This window comes from Leuresthes tenuis, unplaced genomic scaffold, assembly GCF_036924035.1.
Source record: "Leuresthes tenuis unplaced genomic scaffold, fLeuTen1.0.hap1 SCAF_9, whole genome shotgun sequence".
Taxonomy (NCBI): Eukaryota; Metazoa; Chordata; class Actinopteri; order Atheriniformes; family Atherinopsidae; genus Leuresthes; species Leuresthes tenuis.
This window is the reverse complement of record NW_027325363.1, coordinates 12,419,962-12,440,255: the sequence shown is the minus strand read 5'-3', so window position 1 is coordinate 12,440,255 and position 20,294 is coordinate 12,419,962. Positions and strand designations below refer to the sequence as shown.

Sequence of the window (20,294 nt, the reverse complement as noted above, 5' to 3'; positions counted from 1 at the left end):
ATATATTTGATCTTCTGATTCTGTCTTCTAATTCCACTGAATCAAATAACTGAAGGATTTGTATTGTAGTCCTTAGGCATGTAAAAAAAAAAATATGATCATGTTTAGAAATTTGTTGTTGTGATAGCTATCAAATGGTGTTCCCTATAGATAGACCAGTAAATATACACTAATGTGTGTATATGCTAAAAATAGTTTTGTTTTTGTTAAATATTGGGCCATCATTTATTAAGATAAAGAAAACAAATCAGTGAAAGTAACAGTTCCCTCGAATGAATCTATTTATTGCATTAGCCACTCATACAGTCAGTTGAATTACTAAAAAGTTGATTATTGTCCTTAACAGCATATCACATAAGGAACTTGTGAGTTGTGTGGGTTGGACCACAGCAGATGAGCTGTACTCATGTAGTGAGGATCATCAGATCCTTAAGTGGAACCTGCTCAACAACGAAACCAATCTGGTTGTCAGATTGCCAGAGGACATTTACCCCATTGACCTACATTGGTTCCCCAAAACTGTTGGTGGCAAAAAACAGACGCAGGCTGAGATTTTTGTCCTCACCAGCACTGATGGCAAGTCTATATGTGTTCTCTGAAATCCTCCAGGCTACAGAGCTTTGTTTCTAAAAACAGATATCACTGTATGTAGCCACTCGACAGAAATCATTGCCCGTTTTCTGTAAACACAGAAAATGAAATTAGTAAAATACATTTTGATATTTATCAAATGTCACAAAAACGTCACTTTTTTTAGTCAATTCACTGGTATTCTTTTTATTTCTCAGTCTCGATTTTATACTTAGGAGGAATTCAGTGTAATATCACTAAAGGTGGATTATTTGCTGTGCATTTGTATTGCTTAACTCTGGGATACAGTCTCTGTGACATGTATCTACATGGTCTCTTATGTCTGTTTTTCATCCTATATTAGATATAAACACAGAGTATGGATGTACAGCTATGGCAGGCAATGTGTGGTCACAACTGTAATGGCAGTGTAGGGTTGCATAAACACACCCACAAACTGAAGCAGCAATTTTCTCTGGCAGACTTGAGACTTGTGAAAACTCTGTTAGAATTCACTTTTGCAACTTTCTTCGGGCTTCTTGTTTCATTCAAGTTGCACAAATATTAATCGCTACGGATATGGCTTGAAATAGGAGAAGAGAAATGTGAGCACAATAGTTGTGGATTTATTCTTTTAGTTATTGTGTGCCCCAAAATATCCCAATCAAAGAAGATTCTGTACTGCAGATCTGTACATATAACCTTTTGTGTGACTTTAGGTTGAGTTGAAAAGAAATCCGTCTAATAGCCAGGGTTTGTAAGGCTTGTGGGACTTTGCATCCATTTTGTGGCTTTTCTGAACCTTTTGCGATTACTCAGCCTCCCATCCCTGTGGAAGTGTTTTGGTTATTCCGTGTAATTTTAATTTTCACACTTACAAACATTTCATGAACTGTGATTTTCTGTCTGTCCTTTCAAATCTAAACATAAAATATCTGAATGATATTTGTACTACATTACTTGAGATTCTTATTTCCTCATCGCTAAAGGGCATAGCAACATGGCTTAAATGTGTCATTCTACCAAAAAGGATATTGTGTTCAATGGAAATAGACTTGGCACTGAGTAAAGCCAGTTAATCATGAGGGAGATATTTGGCCCTCTTCTCTTTTCTCTTTTTTTTATTTTTTATTTTTGTTTCTTATTAAACGGCATATGAATAGGGCAAAAAAAAAAAAAAAGAAGTTATGTTATTTTAAGACATCATAAGAAAACATTTCCCAGATTACAAGCAAACAAACAGTCTATCACACTAAAGGACTTCCCACACTTTGGACTGCTGATAGCGGTGTTGTTGTAGAAATAGAAACATTGTTTTAAGTTGAAAGTTTGGGTGTTTTTTTGCAGCTGTACATGCCTGTTTTGCTGACTACCTGCTGGATCAGTAACATGCACTTTTGTTGGGACGTCCAAATTTAGAAACGGGAGAGAGCGGCAGCGTGCTGATTTGCAGTTATAGGCTGCCAGAAATTACATAGAACATTCTGAATTTTTAATATACACTGCCACAAAGTATATGTTAGGCTAGCGTCTTCAATAACTGTCTCCATGCCTGATCACCCTTTCATGTCTAGCAAATAGAAAATTGCTCCAATTCAACCAACAGAAACAGTTTAGTTTCACTCATCTGCTTCGTGCTTCAAGTTTGTAATTTAGTTTATTGGAGAAGTATCGCTTTGATGATAATTGTGTGTAATGGGAGTGGTTGTGATGCATTTATTTATACAGTCCATGTATTATAATGTGTTTTTTTTTTTAAGCTTAGTGGATATTTTCCCTCGTCTAATATTTTGGATTGGCCATAAAAATGAGTTTGGTCCATTTGCTTTATGCAGCCACTGAAATTGCACTCACATATGAATAATCTGTGAATAAGAATGCATCCATTTAGAAGCCAGTGTATACCAGTACACATTACTGTTTTGCATGTAAGACTGGAAACACTCACATCAGTTCAAAGCTTTGTACAATCGAGCGCATTTTTTGTTTTTTCTCTCACTACAGGAAAATTCCACCTTGCCTCCAAGATGGGACGCATTGAGAAAAGTGTCGAAGCACACAAAGGAGCGGTTTTGGCTGGAAGATGGAACTATGATGGGACTGCTCTTATCACAGGTTAAGATGACCTGAACACATTTTCATTTTTTTTTAATCTCCATTCAAACAGCCTCTTGTATTTTCTTCTCTTTTTTTCATCAAAATGAGAATTTAAAACGTTCAGAAGTCCCCGATGCTAATTTAAATTGTTTCTCTCATCTCTTAGCCGGAGAAGATGGACAGATCAAGATCTGGTCAAAAAGTGGGATGCTACGCTCAACACTAGCCAGCCAAGGTCAGGCAAAAAACTCCCCAGTTGTTTTGTTTCACTGAAACAAAGCCAGTTATCTATTATTAGTGTTCTTGCAAAGCTGCACATTGGATGATGATCACTCAGTCAGCACTTTCTTATTCTGGTACTATAGCATTTTGAAATAGGCTGATTTCAAACTGAATCATCTGCAGTTTCTTTTATTGCCTTCATTAAATTTAGGAGGTCAAACTTCAGACTGTTTCCAATGATTTCACTGCCAAAAAGGATGGTTTTAATCAGAAAGTCTAGTTCTGATTGTGCAAGATGATGTTAAACCTTTCTTTTTACGCTTATTGATACTAGACTAAAAAAAACAATTTCTTGAAGAAAGATAATGCAATGATGGTTTGACATTATGTCACCCCCCATCCCCCCACCCAGCAAAAAGGTGACTCTTTTTTTGTAACATCTGGAAATCATGTGTGCAACAAAGCTAACACCTGTATTTTCGAGTTGGCCGCAGTCCATTTCTCTTTCCTCGTTGCATTGTCTCTCTAATTCACGCTCATAGACAGCGCTGATATTTTATCTTTCTTTTGGACCTCAAAGAGTGTCTCTTGTGACGTCAGGAAAAAAAAAAACGAAAAAGAAAACAAATGCGAGACCCATACGGGCGCAGCTCCATTCACGTCTATTGTTACAGCCCTCGCCTTCTCTTAAGCCATTATTACACATTCACTGCAGCCCTGAACTCAGAGATGTTCCGGCAGGGCTGGATGGTAGAGTGCAAATGCCTGCATTTGCTCCTGACTCCTTGCAGAGCTTACCAGATACAGCATGGGCCGATGTGTGAATGCTGCAGGAAAAGCTTCTGGAACATTTGCAGCGGGTGACTGTGCACTGGTAAAAGCTGTTGCTTTGTACTCGTTTTCGTATTGCATTTCGTAATGCTTCTGAATAAATGTATTATTGACAGTGTTAACACAAAAACTGTCATCGATGAGCATTATCTGCCATTCTTGACCTGCTCAACAGAGATTTCCACATTGTACTTTTTTGTCATGTGCCGCGTCCTCTCAGAGCTCAAATGCCCCTCCACGATATTTCCAGTTGTGAGAGTGCATCTCCAGCAGAGAATCTTCCGTTGTGAAAGGCGGGTGTGAATGTCGCCGGTGGACAAAGCCAGGACCTAATCGTTCACTCATTCCCCGGAGAATCTCCTGCGTTCATGTATGAAAACAGCTTTAGTGACGTGACACCAGCTGACCAGCTCATCTTACTTCTGTTTGACATCAGACAAACAGCAACTGCCTGTGGAGCAGTCCGCTCCTTCAGACATATTTTCACACTTTACTTGTTCTCTGTCGTTACTCTTCATCCTTTTCCTTCTACTGACTGGGCAATCTGCAGTTTCCATTTGATTTCTAATGAGTAATCAAAGAGGAAAGCTTTTGTTTTTTCCTTGTGTGGCTGCGTAGCTGTATAAAGCTGTGTGTGATGTGCAAATGTGTATGTTTTTGGCCTCTGAGGATCTGATTGTGTTCAGTAGAAGAAAAGCAGAGCGAGTGTTCCAGTTCTATGGTTTTCCTTCATTAGAAGTGCCGTAAACTTTCAAAGCTTTATAGTGAAGTTTTATTAAAGGCCATAAGAAATTACTCCTAATGCTACGCTCCTCTCTCCAGCATTCACAGATGGCTTATTTATTAATTGATTTATTGTGCAGTTTGACTTATTAAACTTTTTTTTTTGTTTCAGTTCTGCAACAGAAAAAAAAAATGGGGGTAAAATTTGGCTTCTGGAGAAAACCTTTGATGAATGAAAGTAGCTGTAGAAAACCTAGCAGGGAAACATGAATACGTAGCTACATATAGCAGCGGTTTCTTTTGGTTAGTGTTTTCAGAGTAAACTGTTGGATGGTGGGATCTTCTAAAGATCTGGAGCTCTGTGCCTGGATTTAGTCGCATTGCTTTTTAGATAAACACCACATGGCACCCAGGTTACTGCAGGTGTTGCTTCGCCTCAGAGCCTAAGACACACACACACACACACACACGCTGTAGGATCACGCTGTTCTTTTTGGGTACCTTATGACCCATTTTAAGAGTGAGCTCTAGGAAGAGGTTGGATCTGAGCGAGAGGGAGGAAAGAGGAACTTGTCTCAACCCCTCTCATCGCCTTCGTCAGATTTAGATCATGTGACCAGCTGGCATTTGTGAGAAACCACATGCACCTGGAGTGAGGTTAAATGTCAGGCCCCCTCCCCTGCACACGCGTGTAGCCACAACTCAACTTAAACACACACATTCATGCATTACTGTCTTCATGGGGACACCATTGACATGATACATTTCCCAGCCCCTTATTCTAACCTTAAGAATCACATTTGAATGCCCTAATCCTAACACTTACCCAGACCAAATTCTAACTATAACCCTAAAAGTCCTCACCCTCATTTAAGTGGCTAACTCTTTAGCATCCAACATTTTGGTCCCCATAAAGAAGTCAAACCTCATAGCAATAGAAAAACAAGCTCACGCATACAGACACATACACACTTTCCCTCTAACATGTGCATGTCTACACACACGTGTGCTTATGAAGAAGTTAGACCGATTTTTCTCAGCTGGTTTCCCTGTAAGCTAAGTGCTGTTAGGCTGATTCTGAGGTCTCCGAGGGAATGTGATACCTTCTGAGTAGAGGAATTAGTTCTGCTGTAGCTGCTGTTCACACAAACGTCTAGTTTGTCAGTGACAGAGAGCACAGCATCTTTGTAAAGCTGCATCAGAAACAGCCAAAAGTGCATACAAGCTGAAGCCCAGTCCATTGCTCCAAACTTCGATTAATCAGAGATTGTATGTCTGTATTTCTCTTCATTTCTAGGGTCTCCTGTATATTCTGTGGCCTGGGGTCCAGACTCAGACAGGATACTCTACACATCAGGAAGGCAGCTTATCATCAAGCCTCTACAGCCCAGTGCTAAAGTCTTACAGGTACACAGCTTTTTTTTTTCAAATTGAAAAAAGGAAACATTGAGTCCATTTCCGTAAACACTCTCTCATGTGCGCACAGACACATAAAGACCCAATAAAGAGCAATGCATTTAGGTCATAATGTACCTATTAGTGATATCTGAGTCACAGTGGCTTAGTTCTGTCCATCCTCAGTGAGGGTCCTGTGTTGGACAGGTAGAACAGTGTATGTGCAGCTCTTACTACTTCTTCTGTGTCGTCTTTGACAACAGGGGATCTTTTTTTTTTTTGCACTTGTTGTGTAAAGAGAAAACTTTTAAAATAGATCCACAAGAGCTCTGAATCTCAAGTTATCTTGTTAAAGATTCAAGCTTCATTTTCGTTATCGTTGAGATTGTTGAAATTCCAGATGAATTTAGCAAACCAGTTTTTAAGATCCCAACTTAGGATGCGTTGCATTGCTGCTCTGCAAAGCTTAGCAGGAAAAAGAAGAAAGAAAAGTAAAAGATCTGGAATTTAAGTGGAAACAAAATTTGTGTAAATCCCTAAATGCAGGACAATTACATTTACATTTTTAAACAGTTATCCATGAAATGACAAAGTGTAAAATACAGTTTAAAAAGTACCTAGAATAATATTTGTATTTGTTTGAGGGCTGGGTAGCGGTTTATAGATGACATGTGGAGCAAGATGGAACACGTGAAAACTTTGGGTTTTTTCACCATTTTCACGACAGCTTTGTTGTGTTTTGATTGCCAGGAAACAGAAACTGTTCACCTGAGGTTGACAGAAGTGTTTAGTCTCTTTGTTTTCCTCGTACAGCAGTGACGGATTTAGCCTGCTGTGATACGTGACTGTAAGGGGTCGGATATCAGCTAAAAAAACTAGGGTAAATTACGTATATATTTTTTTTAAATTGCATTAAATCATAGCATTTCTCTGGCACTTAGTTTAAACTTTTTTTTTTTTTTAACTTATTTTATTGTTCTTCTAAAACTTTCAAACAGTTTTTTGTTGGGTACACACTGTTGATTTGACCAGTTACAGCAACACGCCACCTAACTTTACTTTTTTAGCTTTTGTCCAGAACTTCTATCAAAAAATTCATACTGGTTTTAAAATAAATGGAATAAAATCCTGATGCTTGGATGTGGCTGCTCGCCGGGCTTGAAATATACTGGTGTAAAACCCTGCCCACTACACTCATACAGATTATTAATTCATCAGTGCTGAAAGATCCCAAATGTTTTTTAACTTGCCAAGGCCAAGGCCTCTAAACTTCCTGTTAGTGATCATGATTAACTACAGATGGTGGTAGTTCTCTGTGCCAACACAAAAACAGTTTGTTTGACAAGACTCATTGGGTTGAAAAACAAACGGTGCAATGTCCAGGAACTACCAAAAAAAAACCCCCTGAACTACCAAGGTACATGTATGCAATGAACTGGAAACCTGTGGATCACTAGTGTGACTTTTACATTTCCATGGACTGAGATGAACCGCTATGAACACCCTCAAACTTGGCTTAAGTTTGCAAATGAATACATGGACAAAGAAAAAGGCCTCTGGAGGAAAGTTTTATGGTCTGATGAGATAAAGGCCGAGTTGTCAGGCCACGCTGACCAGAGCTACAATTGGATGAGTAAAGATGAGGCCGTCACCCCCAAGGACACTGTGACATCTGTTAATCTGAGGGACCGAGAGAAGCAGGACTACCTTAGAGCTGTTTAACAAACCATCTGCCAAACAAAGGATTTCTGAGTTCCAGTGGGACATTGACCCTAAACACACACCAAAACTGGTTGAAGAATAGATCAAGTAGGTTACCATGAAATTTTTTTGGAATGGCCTTCCCAAACTGCTGATCTTAACCCTCTTGAAAACGTATGGACTTTGCTTAAAAGTCAGGTCTGGCCTGCAAACCAACACATTTGATTAAACTCTCCCGGCTCCGCCACGAGGAGTGGTCAAATGTCCAACCAGAATTCTTCCTGAGGTTTGTTGATGACGACCAAAAGTGTCTACTCGGGTTGTAACTTACCAAAGGACATGAATAATATTGCAACGTCTTTTGCCTTCTCCGAGTACATCTCGCCCTGTCATTCTGATTCAGGGAACAGTTTAAAGAAACGACCGAAAGTCGATTCTGTTCTTGTCAGCGATGGTCGCATGTAAATGTACGACCCGAGCTGCATGTTGTGCTGCAGCTTGTAATGTAGCTTTATTGCTTGAAAGCCAGCTATTATTTAACTGTGTGCCACATGTCGGAGGCAGCATTCAGCTGTGCTATCCCTTTCTCTTTTTTTTTTTTTTGTCCATTGGAGGATTTGCAGGAACTGAAGCAGAGCTGCTACAGTTTCTGTTAGTCTTTATGCACTACAGCCAGAAAATAAATCGACCTCTTTCTTAACCGTGGCAACATTTCAGCCTCCTTGATAGATCAGTGAATTAATGACCATGCACATTCACTACAAACATAGCATTCTGTAGATGACCTTGCACACCATTGAGTATTTTTCTTGTTCATGTATACATTTGTTTATTATTCTTCTCGAAGCCGAATAGCACCTGGGACCTTGGATAAACAGGGGAGGGTTTAATGTGTGCTTTGCTTTCTCTCAGCCATTACCAGACATGCGTGTAGTGATTCAAGCACAGACACATCGACACACACACACACACACACACACACTTAAATGTCCAACTTCATCACCTCTCCCCCTGACCCCCTTGGAGACCAACATAATGATGGAAGTCACCAGTGGAGGGAGACCCCTAAAAAGTCCTTTTTTGACATTTTCAGTCACTTACACGGACATTGATACACACATGAGCATAGTTTTAACCGTGTTTCCCTTGGACACAGGGAAAGAGCAATTAGGGTACAAAAAATGGACAATAAAATGCTGGTATGTGAACACAGCGGGACCGAGATGGGACTTTCTGCTCTTTGTCACTCTGTAACATACGATTTTGACATTAATAAGTAAGTTTCACAGATATCAGTTCATAAACTTCAAACACGGTCAAGATCAAGAATCAATGTCAGCCTCTCTGGTGCTTATCTTTATCTTTTATTTGAACCGAGCAAACGTGAGGGGATTTATCAGCACTGTCTCTCCCCTCCTTATGGTGTCATTACGCTTCCTCACTGAACTTCTTACTCTCTTTGTGTCTCTTTAGTGGAAGGCTCATGATGGACTTGTTCTGAAGGTGGACTGGAATTCCGTCAATGATCTTATCCTGTCAGGTGGAGAAGACTGTAAATATAAAGTCAGTGATTTGTTTTTATTATATCCCTCGTTTTCCCCCCCAAAAAATGTGTAACATGTACGCATGTTCATTAACTTTCAATTTGTAAAATGAAATTGAAAGTTATCTGAATCTTATCATCTCCAGTACATAATAAGATTAAAGGTAACAAGACGATCCACACAAAAGGACAAGGCTGAAAACTATTAAGAGTGGCAGAGATCCGCAGAGACTTGAGGAAAACATTGTCGCTTTACAGCACACGGTCTCTTCAATTCCCAAATGCTTAACAAAGGAACCTTTTTAAAACATATCTCTGGCTCCAATTCAAAATGAACATGGCCTTTCCAAAAATAACAAGATTCCTCAATTTCAAAATATTTTTTGTGCTATTTATTGGAGCTTGTATTAGAAAATACTCTACTTAAAAGTTTTAAGTTGCATCTACTTGCAGATCATTGCATTTCATCTGAAGCATCCAAACTTGTTTTTGGAAATAGTTTTTTTTTTGTTTAGGAATTGTTTAATCGTGTCTTAAACTGTATCCTCCTTCCAAAGGTGTGGGACAGCTATGGACGTCTGCTTCACTCGTCGTCCTCTCATGACTACCCAGTCACCTCTTTGTCCTGGGCTCCAGATGGGGAGGTTTTTGCCATGGGTTCCTTCAACACCCTGCGGCTCTGTGATAAGACTGGGGTAAGTGAAGCTTTTACACTCTCCACTGATACCGTGCTTCTAATTATTTCAATTCCCACAATAGATTGTGGAATTGATAAAACCCTGATGTAGATATGGGGGCAAAGTGGAGGTTATTGCTTGACAAAGACTCTTAACAAGATTAAAAAAAAAACAAAAGGGAACAAAAAAAAAAGCAGCAATGCTGGAATTGAGGGTTGGCTGAAGTAGCTCCATACTTTGGCATTAAGCTGACTTGCCAGTAGGTCTATTGAGATTTTGAAATCAGTTCTGTTCAGTTTAGATCAAGGACTTGGTGATAGTGGGGAAAAAAAGGTTTCTGAATTGTTAAGCTTTTTTGCGCATGTCAAAGGTCGTGAAATTTACGAAGCCCAGAGTACACAGCCCAAAGGAGCTGATCTCTTCCCCAAAAGACTTGACTCTTGAAGTTTTTTAAGTTTTTTTTTTTTTAAGTCGGGTTGTGTGAAGGACTCAAAGAGCAGTCCGTGTCTAACATGAAGTGGGCAGCAGTCAGAGCGCTCTCACTTTGGAGAATTAGAGAGGATTCCTGACAGGCGAGTCAAGCTTAACAGCTGCTTAAATCAGGGCCATGAGAACAGCAAATTATGATCATCTAAGACAGTACAAACCTCTAAACAGGTTTCTATTATGCCTGCCTGGTCGCTTACTGGACATTCAAACAACGAAGCTCCTGGCTCTTTGACTATCCGTCACCTTGTAGACCTAATGGATAATGAGCCTTTGCTTTGGCGCTAACAGACTGTGCAGAATGCCTCTGCAGCTGAAAATCAGATACACTGGAACTGCCTTAGACTTTATTGGCAGGCATTTTATTTACTGCCAGCACAAGTGCACACTCCAATGTTCCTGCATTAACAATGTGTCCACAGTCTACTCCGTTCACATACGACCCAAAACCTTTTTAAAACTCTGGTTGTCGTTTGCCTTTGTGTGACAGATGTTCCCCGTCATGCTGCAAAATGATGCAGGTGCTGATTCATGTTTTGCTGAAGAAAATTCTTTATGTGTCAGTTCCTCAACAGAAGAAAAGCGCAGATGTTGTACTTTGCGCTTCCATTAGTATGTGGTGTTTGGGTGTCGTGCTTGTGATGTAAAAGTCATCATCAGCAGGTTTTTACGAGGCTCCGTGCTTGCGGGTTGCCAACTTGTTGTGAGCAAATCGCACCACACACTACACCGCATGCAAGGAATCTATCTTTTTCTGTCCATTCTGATCTTCGGTACATTGAAGGAATTCTTCCATGCAGGTCCTACAATAACTAAGATCAGTTCACGCATGCAGTAGAGTATAATTGGTTTATACCTAGATATTTGAACATATTTGAAATGCTGAAGTCACAAGCACTGGCAGAAGCTTTACAAAGGGCCATGTACTTTCCACATATTGTCAACCTCTGTTTTGTGTATTTTTATTTTAGTTTCTTTTTGTTTGAACTCATATTGATAGACGTTTTATTCCTCATGGTAAGTCATAACCTTTTCCTTGGATGAGAAAGAATCTCTGGTAAACAGTCAGCTTTTCCAGTGCAATATTGCTGATATCGTGTGGCTCAGTACAGCCTCGTGCTTGCTGTACATCATTCATCTCTGTAAATCACATCAAGCTGCTTGCTGCATTTTCTTGTTACCTGGTGCTGATGGTAACTGCAGTAATGAGAGGGGAAATGAGAGAATGATGAATGGTAATTGTTGTTTTATTATTGCTAAACATTTAGCCAGGAACAATATTACCAGTTCCCTCGTGGGACGTTTAGGGCTTCTTTGAGTTAACGTAGAGATGTCAGTGTATTGCTGCATCAGTTTGCTGTAATCAAAACAAACAACCAAGGCTGGGTTTTTGTGTCTTGATCACCAGGCATTTCATGCTCCATTTTGATTTAATTAGGATCAAATGTCTTTTCTTTTCTTTTTTTCCTTTTTTTTTTTTTTTTCTTTCTGGAGCACTAAACAAATGGGCTGGAGAGAGCTCTGAGCAAACACATATGTCTTTTCCTGAATGGTAAGTTGTGTGTTTGTTACATTTAGACAGGACGTAGAGTGTGAATTCTAACGTTGCTTTTTGTCTTCTGAATCTGGGTTTTCAGTAGTTTTTTATTTTATTTTTTAAAGCAATAACATGATAAAATCAGATTTTAAGCAAAAAGAAAAACTACGGTACAATTAGAGTTGTAACATTCAGAATTGAGTTTTTTTTTTTTTTTGTGTAATGACCCGAGTTACCTTGCGTCCTCCAATTATGGGTTTGTTTACGTGGTTGGTTTGTTCCATTGTTTCTTCACTGCACCACTTGCCTTGCTGTGGTGTGTCTCGGTTAAGACAGTGTGATGATGATGATAATTATGATGAATGTGGTTCTGCCCTGCTCCAACTGGAGGAAGGGTATGCTGGCCCTCTCCTCCCTAAGCCCCTCAAATACTGTGGAGTGTAGCATGGTGTGGGAGGCTTGCTCAAGCAGAAGACGGGGGGGGGGGGGGGGCAGAAAAAGTCTAGAAAAGAAAATCCCCTCAAAGGTCACTCCATCCGAGTAGCGTTCTGTGTGTGAATTCAGACTCATTGTCCTGTTGTGCACCATGTCGGACATTTCACTTTGCATACGTATACACACTTGGCTACTTCACTTAATTGCTTTAAGGTCATCTGATGTGCAGATTTGCAAACAAACACAGGAGCCATTAACCAATTACAAGTGCTTTATTTATGTCGTTGCTGTGGTTTGTTAGCGGCGCAGCAAGGGTTAAGCAGTGAGAAGAATCTTTTCAGTTACTAGCGTGACTAATGGGAAGGAGTTTTGTTCTGTATCTGCTACAATGAAACCTTGCACTTTAACGTATTGCTGCTGGCTCAGCAGGATCTGTCCCGCTCATTTAACCCCTTCACCTCCTGTCCAGCCTAGCACTCCTCTAACCCTCAACTACCCTAATTTTTACTTTTACTCCTCCATGCTATAGAGCAGATGCCTTAAAGTGGTCGAAAACACACATTTGTGAAGTTTATATCAAAGCGGAATTGATGGAAAACATTGGTCTGTTTAAACTCTATCAAGTGACCAGTGGACTTATCAGAAAGTTTGCTTCTGTTTTGATTTTCAGTGAAGCAACATTCAGATACCATTGCTTGTACAGCTGAATTCTGAATGCATATTGAAGGATTTTCCTTGCAGTTTTGTTGAGCGTCGAGTTCTCCTGTGTGGATTACTATTTTCTTTTTATAGGAAATTTTAACAGCACACAAGACACAAAGAGGCTCACTGTCCCTTTTACAAGATTTGGGAGACACAATAAGTCAGTGTCTCTCTGTGTGCCTGCCATAGTATATGCATGTGCCCACATGCCTGTGTGTGTGTGCAACCATCGCCGTGCAAATGCGCCTGCGAGACAGCAGTCTATTTACGAGGCGCTGCAGCTGGTGTCTAGCGTCTGGACCCTGTCACGATCCCTGACACTGTCACAGGCTAACAAGTAGTGCTCATTGTGCCAGGCAAGCACCCTCTCGCTTCTTTCTCTCCACTCTTTCTCCCCCCTCTCTTCTGTCCACTTGTTTTTTTTTTCTCTCTCTCTCCACTGTACACCCATGCTCACATGCGTAGATGTGATCGCTGCTTGGTTTTGCACTTTTTCTTTTTTCTCAATCGCAACGGATTGGGTTACAAGTCGTGTTATTTGGGTACACGCAGTTCCGTTGAGATTGTGTTTGGTGGTAGTTTTCAGAAATTCTACTGATAAATGAAGCCGGGAAGTTCCACATTTCTTATAGTGCTGGCAGACTGCAGGATATTGTCCCAAGCACAGACTTTGGTTATAGGCAACAAAGGCAGGATAGAATTTAAAAAAAAAAAAGGCATGACTTCTTCAGCCGAAAAAAATCAACAAAAACATGCATTTACCAGACTAACCTCAGTTAAATGAATAATCAGCCTTTGGCTTTTTGAACAGAGCTTATGTCGATGTGAATATGACTGCGTACTGATTGAATTTAGTCGATATAACTCTTCTGTTCCTCTTTAGCTAAAGCCTTACTTAATATGTGTCTGAGCTGAGCTGTGGTTGGATCCAGGCTCCTGTCACACTGTTTTTAATCCAGTGTACATATCCTGTATTTCACTCTCCTTTCTGCTCCCTTATTTGTAAATTATACTTAACTACAGACAGCTCCGTTGGGATCAGATGGTTTTAATATTAGCCTCAGGGTGATTCCTTCTTCTACACGACAGCTTTGTCATGTGTAATAGCATAAATGTCTCTTTCCTCAAAGTGTTTGCAGTTTTCCTTCTGCATTGTGATAACGGCTGTTTTACTCATAAAAGTTTGGGGCACAAGAATTGTTAAATTATATGTCATATATGACTTATACTACTCTTAAAAACAATATCTCTATTATATATTCTATAAAAAAATGAAATGGCTTCAGTCTTAGCAGTCAATGATTTATTATCTCAGTCTTTAATGTTGGTCATGTTTTTCTCTTAGCTGTGTTGTATTGAGGGCAAACTAATCCTTTCTTGATGAATCCATTCCGTGCCAGTACAATAGACTTAACAAGCTATTCTTTTGAAACCAAAGCTGGAGTATGAACTTCAGTTGTTTTTTTTTCTAACTGCCTCATTCTCTCTGAGACACTTTTCGCTTTTTAAAGATGGATTTCTTCTGTTCTGAACAGAGGTGTAAATCCCTTCTTATCTTTCTTGTGTTTGCTGCACGTTCCTTCTTCCTCCCTTTGGGTTTGTTGAGCTTATCAGCGCTTCCCCTCATGGCTCCTTCTCCTTTGTGTCTTCCCCAAGGCCCTTTTTACCTCCCTTTTTTTCTGGGGTAGTCCAGGAGTCCCCTTTGGGCTTTGCTTAGTATTGCAACTTTTGGAATGGATCCATCTTAAGCTGGAATCACCATCTCCTGTCTTTCTGTTTCTTTCTCATTCCTTCCCTCTTTAACTGCAACCTCATTCTCTATAGGATCTTGTAGATAGATATCCTTGTAGTTCCCAACCATTATTTTCCTCTCAAAGTGTACAGCTCTTTACTGTTAGTCTGCCAGTGTCAGTGTCATCCTCCGTCTCGTCTTAGCTGTGGGATCTTTTCCTCCTTGAGTTACTGCACCATGTTCTCCTCAAATGCTAAAATCCAGACTTCCCCATCTAATAAGTTAGCTCCTCTAAAAGTTTTCCCCTTCATCACTGGGGAGCATATACCTAGGCCTATGCTGACGTTCTGCTACCTACCACTTTTCGTCCAACATCTGGAAATTGCCACTGCTGGGAAAAAAAAAATTGAAGAGCCCAGAGTTTTGGTCCTGATCATGAACCACTGTTAGGGGAGCATGAAAAAAAAAAAGAAGAAAACTTGGCAGATTTATAACAGCCTTTATCTGTTTTCATCAAATGAAAAGGGGACGTTTTGGTACAGTACGGTTTAGACAGCAGAAGTAGGAGAGACAGACACGCATACAGAACGGGGTTAGGAAAACAACAAAGACAGAATTAGAGAGGACAAAAGCTGAAAAATGATTGGCAGAGGTCTGACCAAAAAAAAAGGCCATGTGCGCATTAGAAAAGATGGTGACTGAGTGTTTGAGAAAAAAAAACTGGTAACTTTGAGAGTGTGTCAGAGTGAGAGCAAGAGCAAGGGAGCATTGTCAAACAAAGAGAGTCCTGAGTCAGCAGCAGAGCAGTTTTCTCCCCAGGCAACTGGGTAGGGCTACATCTCTCTCTCTCTTACTTTACCCCTCCCTCCCCCTTTCAAATCTGTTTTTTTGCATGCTATTTCTTGCTCTCTCCACTCTTCCTTTCTGTTCTCTAGCTGCAGTAAGAACAGAAAGCTCCCTTCGTACATTGTGAACTGATAGAAAGAGTTCTGAAAAGAGCAATTGGGGTCAGTCTCACCTTTCAGATTTCTCCTCTGTCACCGTTCGCTCACGTTGTCATGGGAATAATTATACTGACTCCTTCTGACAAATTTCATAGCCTTCTCAATTCAGATTAAGCTTAGTCATGTGCATGAACCGCATAAAAGTGTTGGATGCCGTACTTGCATCTAGACTTGATCCATCGTCCCAAAAAGCTCATTAGTTTCCCCACCAGAATGTGAAGATAATGGTCTCTCTTTTTTTGTTCTACACCTTTTGTGCTGATCAGGCTTTGCTTTTCTGTGTTGCTGAACTCATTCTGGCGCACTCTTTGGAACAGTGTATCCTAAGGTCCATCTCGCAGATGATTGACCCCAATTTTTTTGTGTGAGCTCTTTGTGTGTGTGTGTGTGTGTGTGTGTGTGGTGGGGGGCAGAAGGAGTTTGCCTGTCTGCAAAAAGTGGGTTAGAGTAAAAGGCACTTGTTGACATGGTATTACTTTTACACCTCTCTAGAGTTCGGCTAAAGGCTTGCCTTGTTGGAAACCAAAAAGAAGGGGAGCATAAAAAGAGCTGAGAAAAGAGCAGTTGGAAGGATGGGGGGTGGGGTAGTGTGGAACTGTCCAATATATCCTTTAAAGTTGGCCTAGGCAGTGAGGCTTGGAGGATTGGTCTCCATAAAAGACGGTGGTTTCTCTTTCCCTCAAGTCTCTCTCTCACTCTCTCTCACTCACTTACTTCATTCTGGTCTCTCTCCCCTTTTTTTCCTTTATTTCTAAATCCCTCCATCCCTCCCTCCCCCACGGCTAGAGTAAGAGTATGACAGTGAGACGGTGCCCTGCCAGCCCCTCTGGCAGAGTCATCATTCTTAGCAGCACTAAATCACTACCTCCACTATCTAGACAAACATGTCACACTCGCAGAGAAAAAGAAGGAGAAAGAGAGGAAAGGGGGGATAAAGTAGTATAAGGAGTGAGGGTGATACTTGGTGACGAAGGCAGGGAGAAAATAAATTGCTTTCGCTTTGCACACAAATAAGGGAAAGCCTCGGGTATCACTTTGAGCTTTACTGCCAACCCAGAGTTCATTAAGGACTGCTACTGAGGACTACAGCTGGGCTGGAGACAATGCACCAAGGTCCAAAAGGGTTGAATTTTGGCTGCACCCTCCTCCCCCTCCCCCAGTGCTGGCTTCCATGGGGAATCAAGCAGTGCTATTGCTTTAACTCATTTTTTGACCGGTTCCCTCGATTGTTATGATTTGCTCTAGGTTTTTTGCTTCCATGAGAAGTAATGATCTTGCTGTCTGATGAGCACATATTTGCGACTTAATATTGTGTTTGTATGTCTGTGCTGCTACTTGCCTTTGTTTACATTTTGTAACCCCCTTTCAAACATGAATCCATTAATCTGACGGCAATTGAGAAACGCCTGCTTTGTCTTTGTATGAGCACTCTTGTCACTTTTTTTTTTTTTTTTTTTTTTTTGCAAAAAGCCATGGCAACAATCTTACTTGCTTGTTTTAGGTTAGATTTCAAAAGCAGTTTCCACACAACATAAGTCTGAGCTATTTGCAGTCATAAATTAATAGGCACACACTTGTAGGAGTGGGTCTGAATTTGACACAGGATCTGGAGAAATTGTACAAGTCTTGTGGTTGAATAGTAACTATTAAATTTGAATCATTGTTATTTGCATTGCCAAAGCAATTGCAGCCTCTTATATCAGTTATTATTGAGTAATAACATTTCTGTGAGTAATAAGCAAAAAAGAGTACTTTCTTATATAAAATCAAAGGAAACAGTCTTGGTTTAACTAACAGGGCATATTGCCATTTTTTTTTATAGCTGACAAGATCTTCACCAGACTTGTTCTAAAGTTTAGAGGTGATGTTTAGACGGTGCTGGCCATGGACACCTCCAAAAGCCAAGGTGGCTTCTGTGCTGATGAAGACGCAGTGGGAACAATCTTTGCAGCAAGATAGTTTAAAACATTTTTGCAAGAACAGAGAAGACCGTACACCACCTTTTTTGAGCTTCCAGAGTTTTTTGGTGCATTCAGTGGAGAGGGTTTGTTGAAGATAATAGCCAAGTTTGAATCTCCATCACTTTCCATATCTAGGAAATCAGATTTAATCGCCAGGTCTGGCAGTGCCCTTCAAGAGGTTCCAACTAAACGTCTGGGAGAGAAGGATGTTATCAGCCTTGGCACAAAGCTGAAGGTCTACCATGCTGCAGTCAGCGCTACACTTTACGCTCATTAAACCTCCAGTATGTTCAGCAGGCATAGCTTTCAGCTGAACTGTTTCCATACAACCTGTCTTAGCAGGTTGATTAAAATCAGATTGCAGAATTATATCCCCAACCATATAACCCTGTCTGTGCCAATATGTGCCCACTATACGTATCCTTGGGAAGGCTAAGGCAACATAGGCTGGACATGTGCAGAGTCTAAATAGTCTCTCTCACGCATGGGTTTCGCCTTACTGACACAAAAGGAAAAAAAAAGACACCCATCGATGTTCCTCCTTGTAGTTCACACATGCCAAACAAAGGCAATTCAGCCCTGCATGGCTTTGTCCCTTAAGACCTCAAGTCAGCTTTGCAAATTACAGCAAAGTTTTTCATATAGGGTGATGTGCAGTGCGTGATGTGGTGGAGATAGGATCCGGATGCAGATATTTCAACTGAAAACTTGATTTATTTAAACAATCCAGACAAAACAAAAGCACGACTGAGACGGAATATCAAAACCTAACTATGAATAAATTTTACATTTGAATAAAACAAAAAAATCTGACTGGGCCTATGGAAAAAACACAAGGACAAACCTGACTTGACATGGGTAACTGTTGGTGAGGATCTGGCAATGTGCATGAAGAAACCTGGAAATTAAATACTGAAGGTGATTGGTGATGTAGTGCAACTGAGGGGAAAAGCACAGGTGAAGTGAATGAACCTAATGGCAGGGCAAGAGGAACTAAGGAAAGTATGGCAAAAACTGAAGGCTAAACCAGGAACTTAAAACATAACAAAACTAACAGACGTGACAAAGTTACGACAGCATTATTGGTTCGAGTGGGGAGTTCCGCCATTACGGTTTGATGTGTGTAATTACACGAGACGGGATCGTTTTGCCTCTGTCACGGCCTTCCGTGTCGGCTCAGAGACGTATCAGTCAACTTCGACCCCCCATTCTGCCTCTATACTTTCACACGGGACGCAACATGTGTTACAACAAAGGCACAGCTAAAAATCTTAAACTTAAGGGGAAATCTGAAAGTCACTTTTAGGGTCTGGACCCATAAACCCAACATCGGTAACAAGTAGTGACAGCCGCCCCCGCCCTCCCTAAGATCTCTATTAGAACATAGCATCTACGCTTGTGCAAAGGGACACGAGTCTCCAGCACAGAAAAAAAACAAAAAATAAAGTTAGTTCGTTATTAGTTCAGTTTTAGACTCCAATATAGTTCTAGCTCAAGTAGGTTTTAGCATGTTTAGGCTACTCAACAACCTGCATTGTAATTGAAATGAACATATTGATTTTTTATTTATTTTTTTGTATGTATTTATATTTTTGTTAAGCATTTAGGCTTTGCACATTGAAAAATGACAGTCACATTAACGTGTCTGTTATTCACCACATTGAACAGCCTAGCAGAGAGATTTCTCACCAACAGACCTGTTGCTGATTTGATATTTCAGCCGATTCCACATTTCAGCATACATCGAACTGACAGCTGACCGTCAAACCTTTAGAGCTTGGAAATCCCTGTTGAAACCTAGAAGTACCTTGTCAAGCACTGGCCATCATGGTGAAGACTAATCAACAGTGGCACCAAATCAGCTGAATAATTATAGCCAAAGTCACAGTGCAGTGCAGTGTGGAAAGACACCCACTGGGTTAAAATGTGCAATCTGCAGCAGACTTTTCCAAACTCAAACGCATCAGCCACCTTTAAAGATGTTCAGTCTGTCAGTGAAACAAAGTCTTTGTTAAGACTGATGGAATAAACATCATCATCCTCATCGTTATCTTCACACCACCTGTTCAACAATGTTAAACAGGTAGTGCTGTGATTTTAACGTCTTCCATCGACCTCTTGGATATTTTACATAGCCACAGTTGATAAAGCCAATATTCTTATGTGTGCCATGTCTGCAAAGCATTCATGAAACCCCTATTCATGGGCTGAAGAGGCATATGCCTACTGATATTTTACAAAACAATTTTGTTATTCTTTCTGCAGGGACGTCATTGCTTGTTGTCTCAGCTCTCTGGATATATTTTGCAAACTTTACAACCCCTGCTAGCCTTTAGATCAACAAAATAATCCTGTATATTGTTAAACCTGCCATCAATGGTCTCGTAGGGTCTCGTGATGTGCCATTTATAGCATGCCAAAACACATTTAAATGACCAAATTACCTGTGTGTATATGTACGTGCATATGGGTATGTTTTTGCAAGTGCATATGTGCATAGTTGGTGCTAATAGAATTCTGCTGTCCAGCTCACAGCTGTGTCCTGCTGATGAGTCCCAGGAGGCCCCAGCATGTGTCTATGGTTACTATGTTGAGGCTCTAGCATAAAACCATGTGTAGATCATTACTCTCTCACTCTTTTTCCCTCTCGCTCCTGCTATCTTCTAGTTTGTCTTGCT

The 20,294-nt window shown here is 40.5% G+C and overlaps 1 protein-coding gene across 1 annotated transcript in view; it reads left to right on the top strand.

Annotated features, from left to right (window-relative positions):
* The first annotated feature begins 2,556 nt into the window (after nt 1–2,556).
* ift80 (intraflagellar transport 80 homolog (Chlamydomonas)) overlaps nt 2,557–20,294 on the top strand; it is a 47,899-nt gene continuing 30,161 nt past the window's right edge. The window contains exons 1-5 of the mRNA XM_072392343.1: nt 2,557–2,685; nt 2,834–2,902; nt 5,741–5,850; nt 9,013–9,102; nt 9,640–9,777. Of these exons, the coding sequence (XP_072248444.1) occupies nt 2,598–2,685; nt 2,834–2,902; nt 5,741–5,850; nt 9,013–9,102; nt 9,640–9,777 (495 nt within the window). The 5' untranslated portion in view covers nt 2,557–2,597. The remainder of the gene's footprint in view (nt 2,686–2,833; nt 2,903–5,740; nt 5,851–9,012; nt 9,103–9,639; nt 9,778–20,294) is intronic.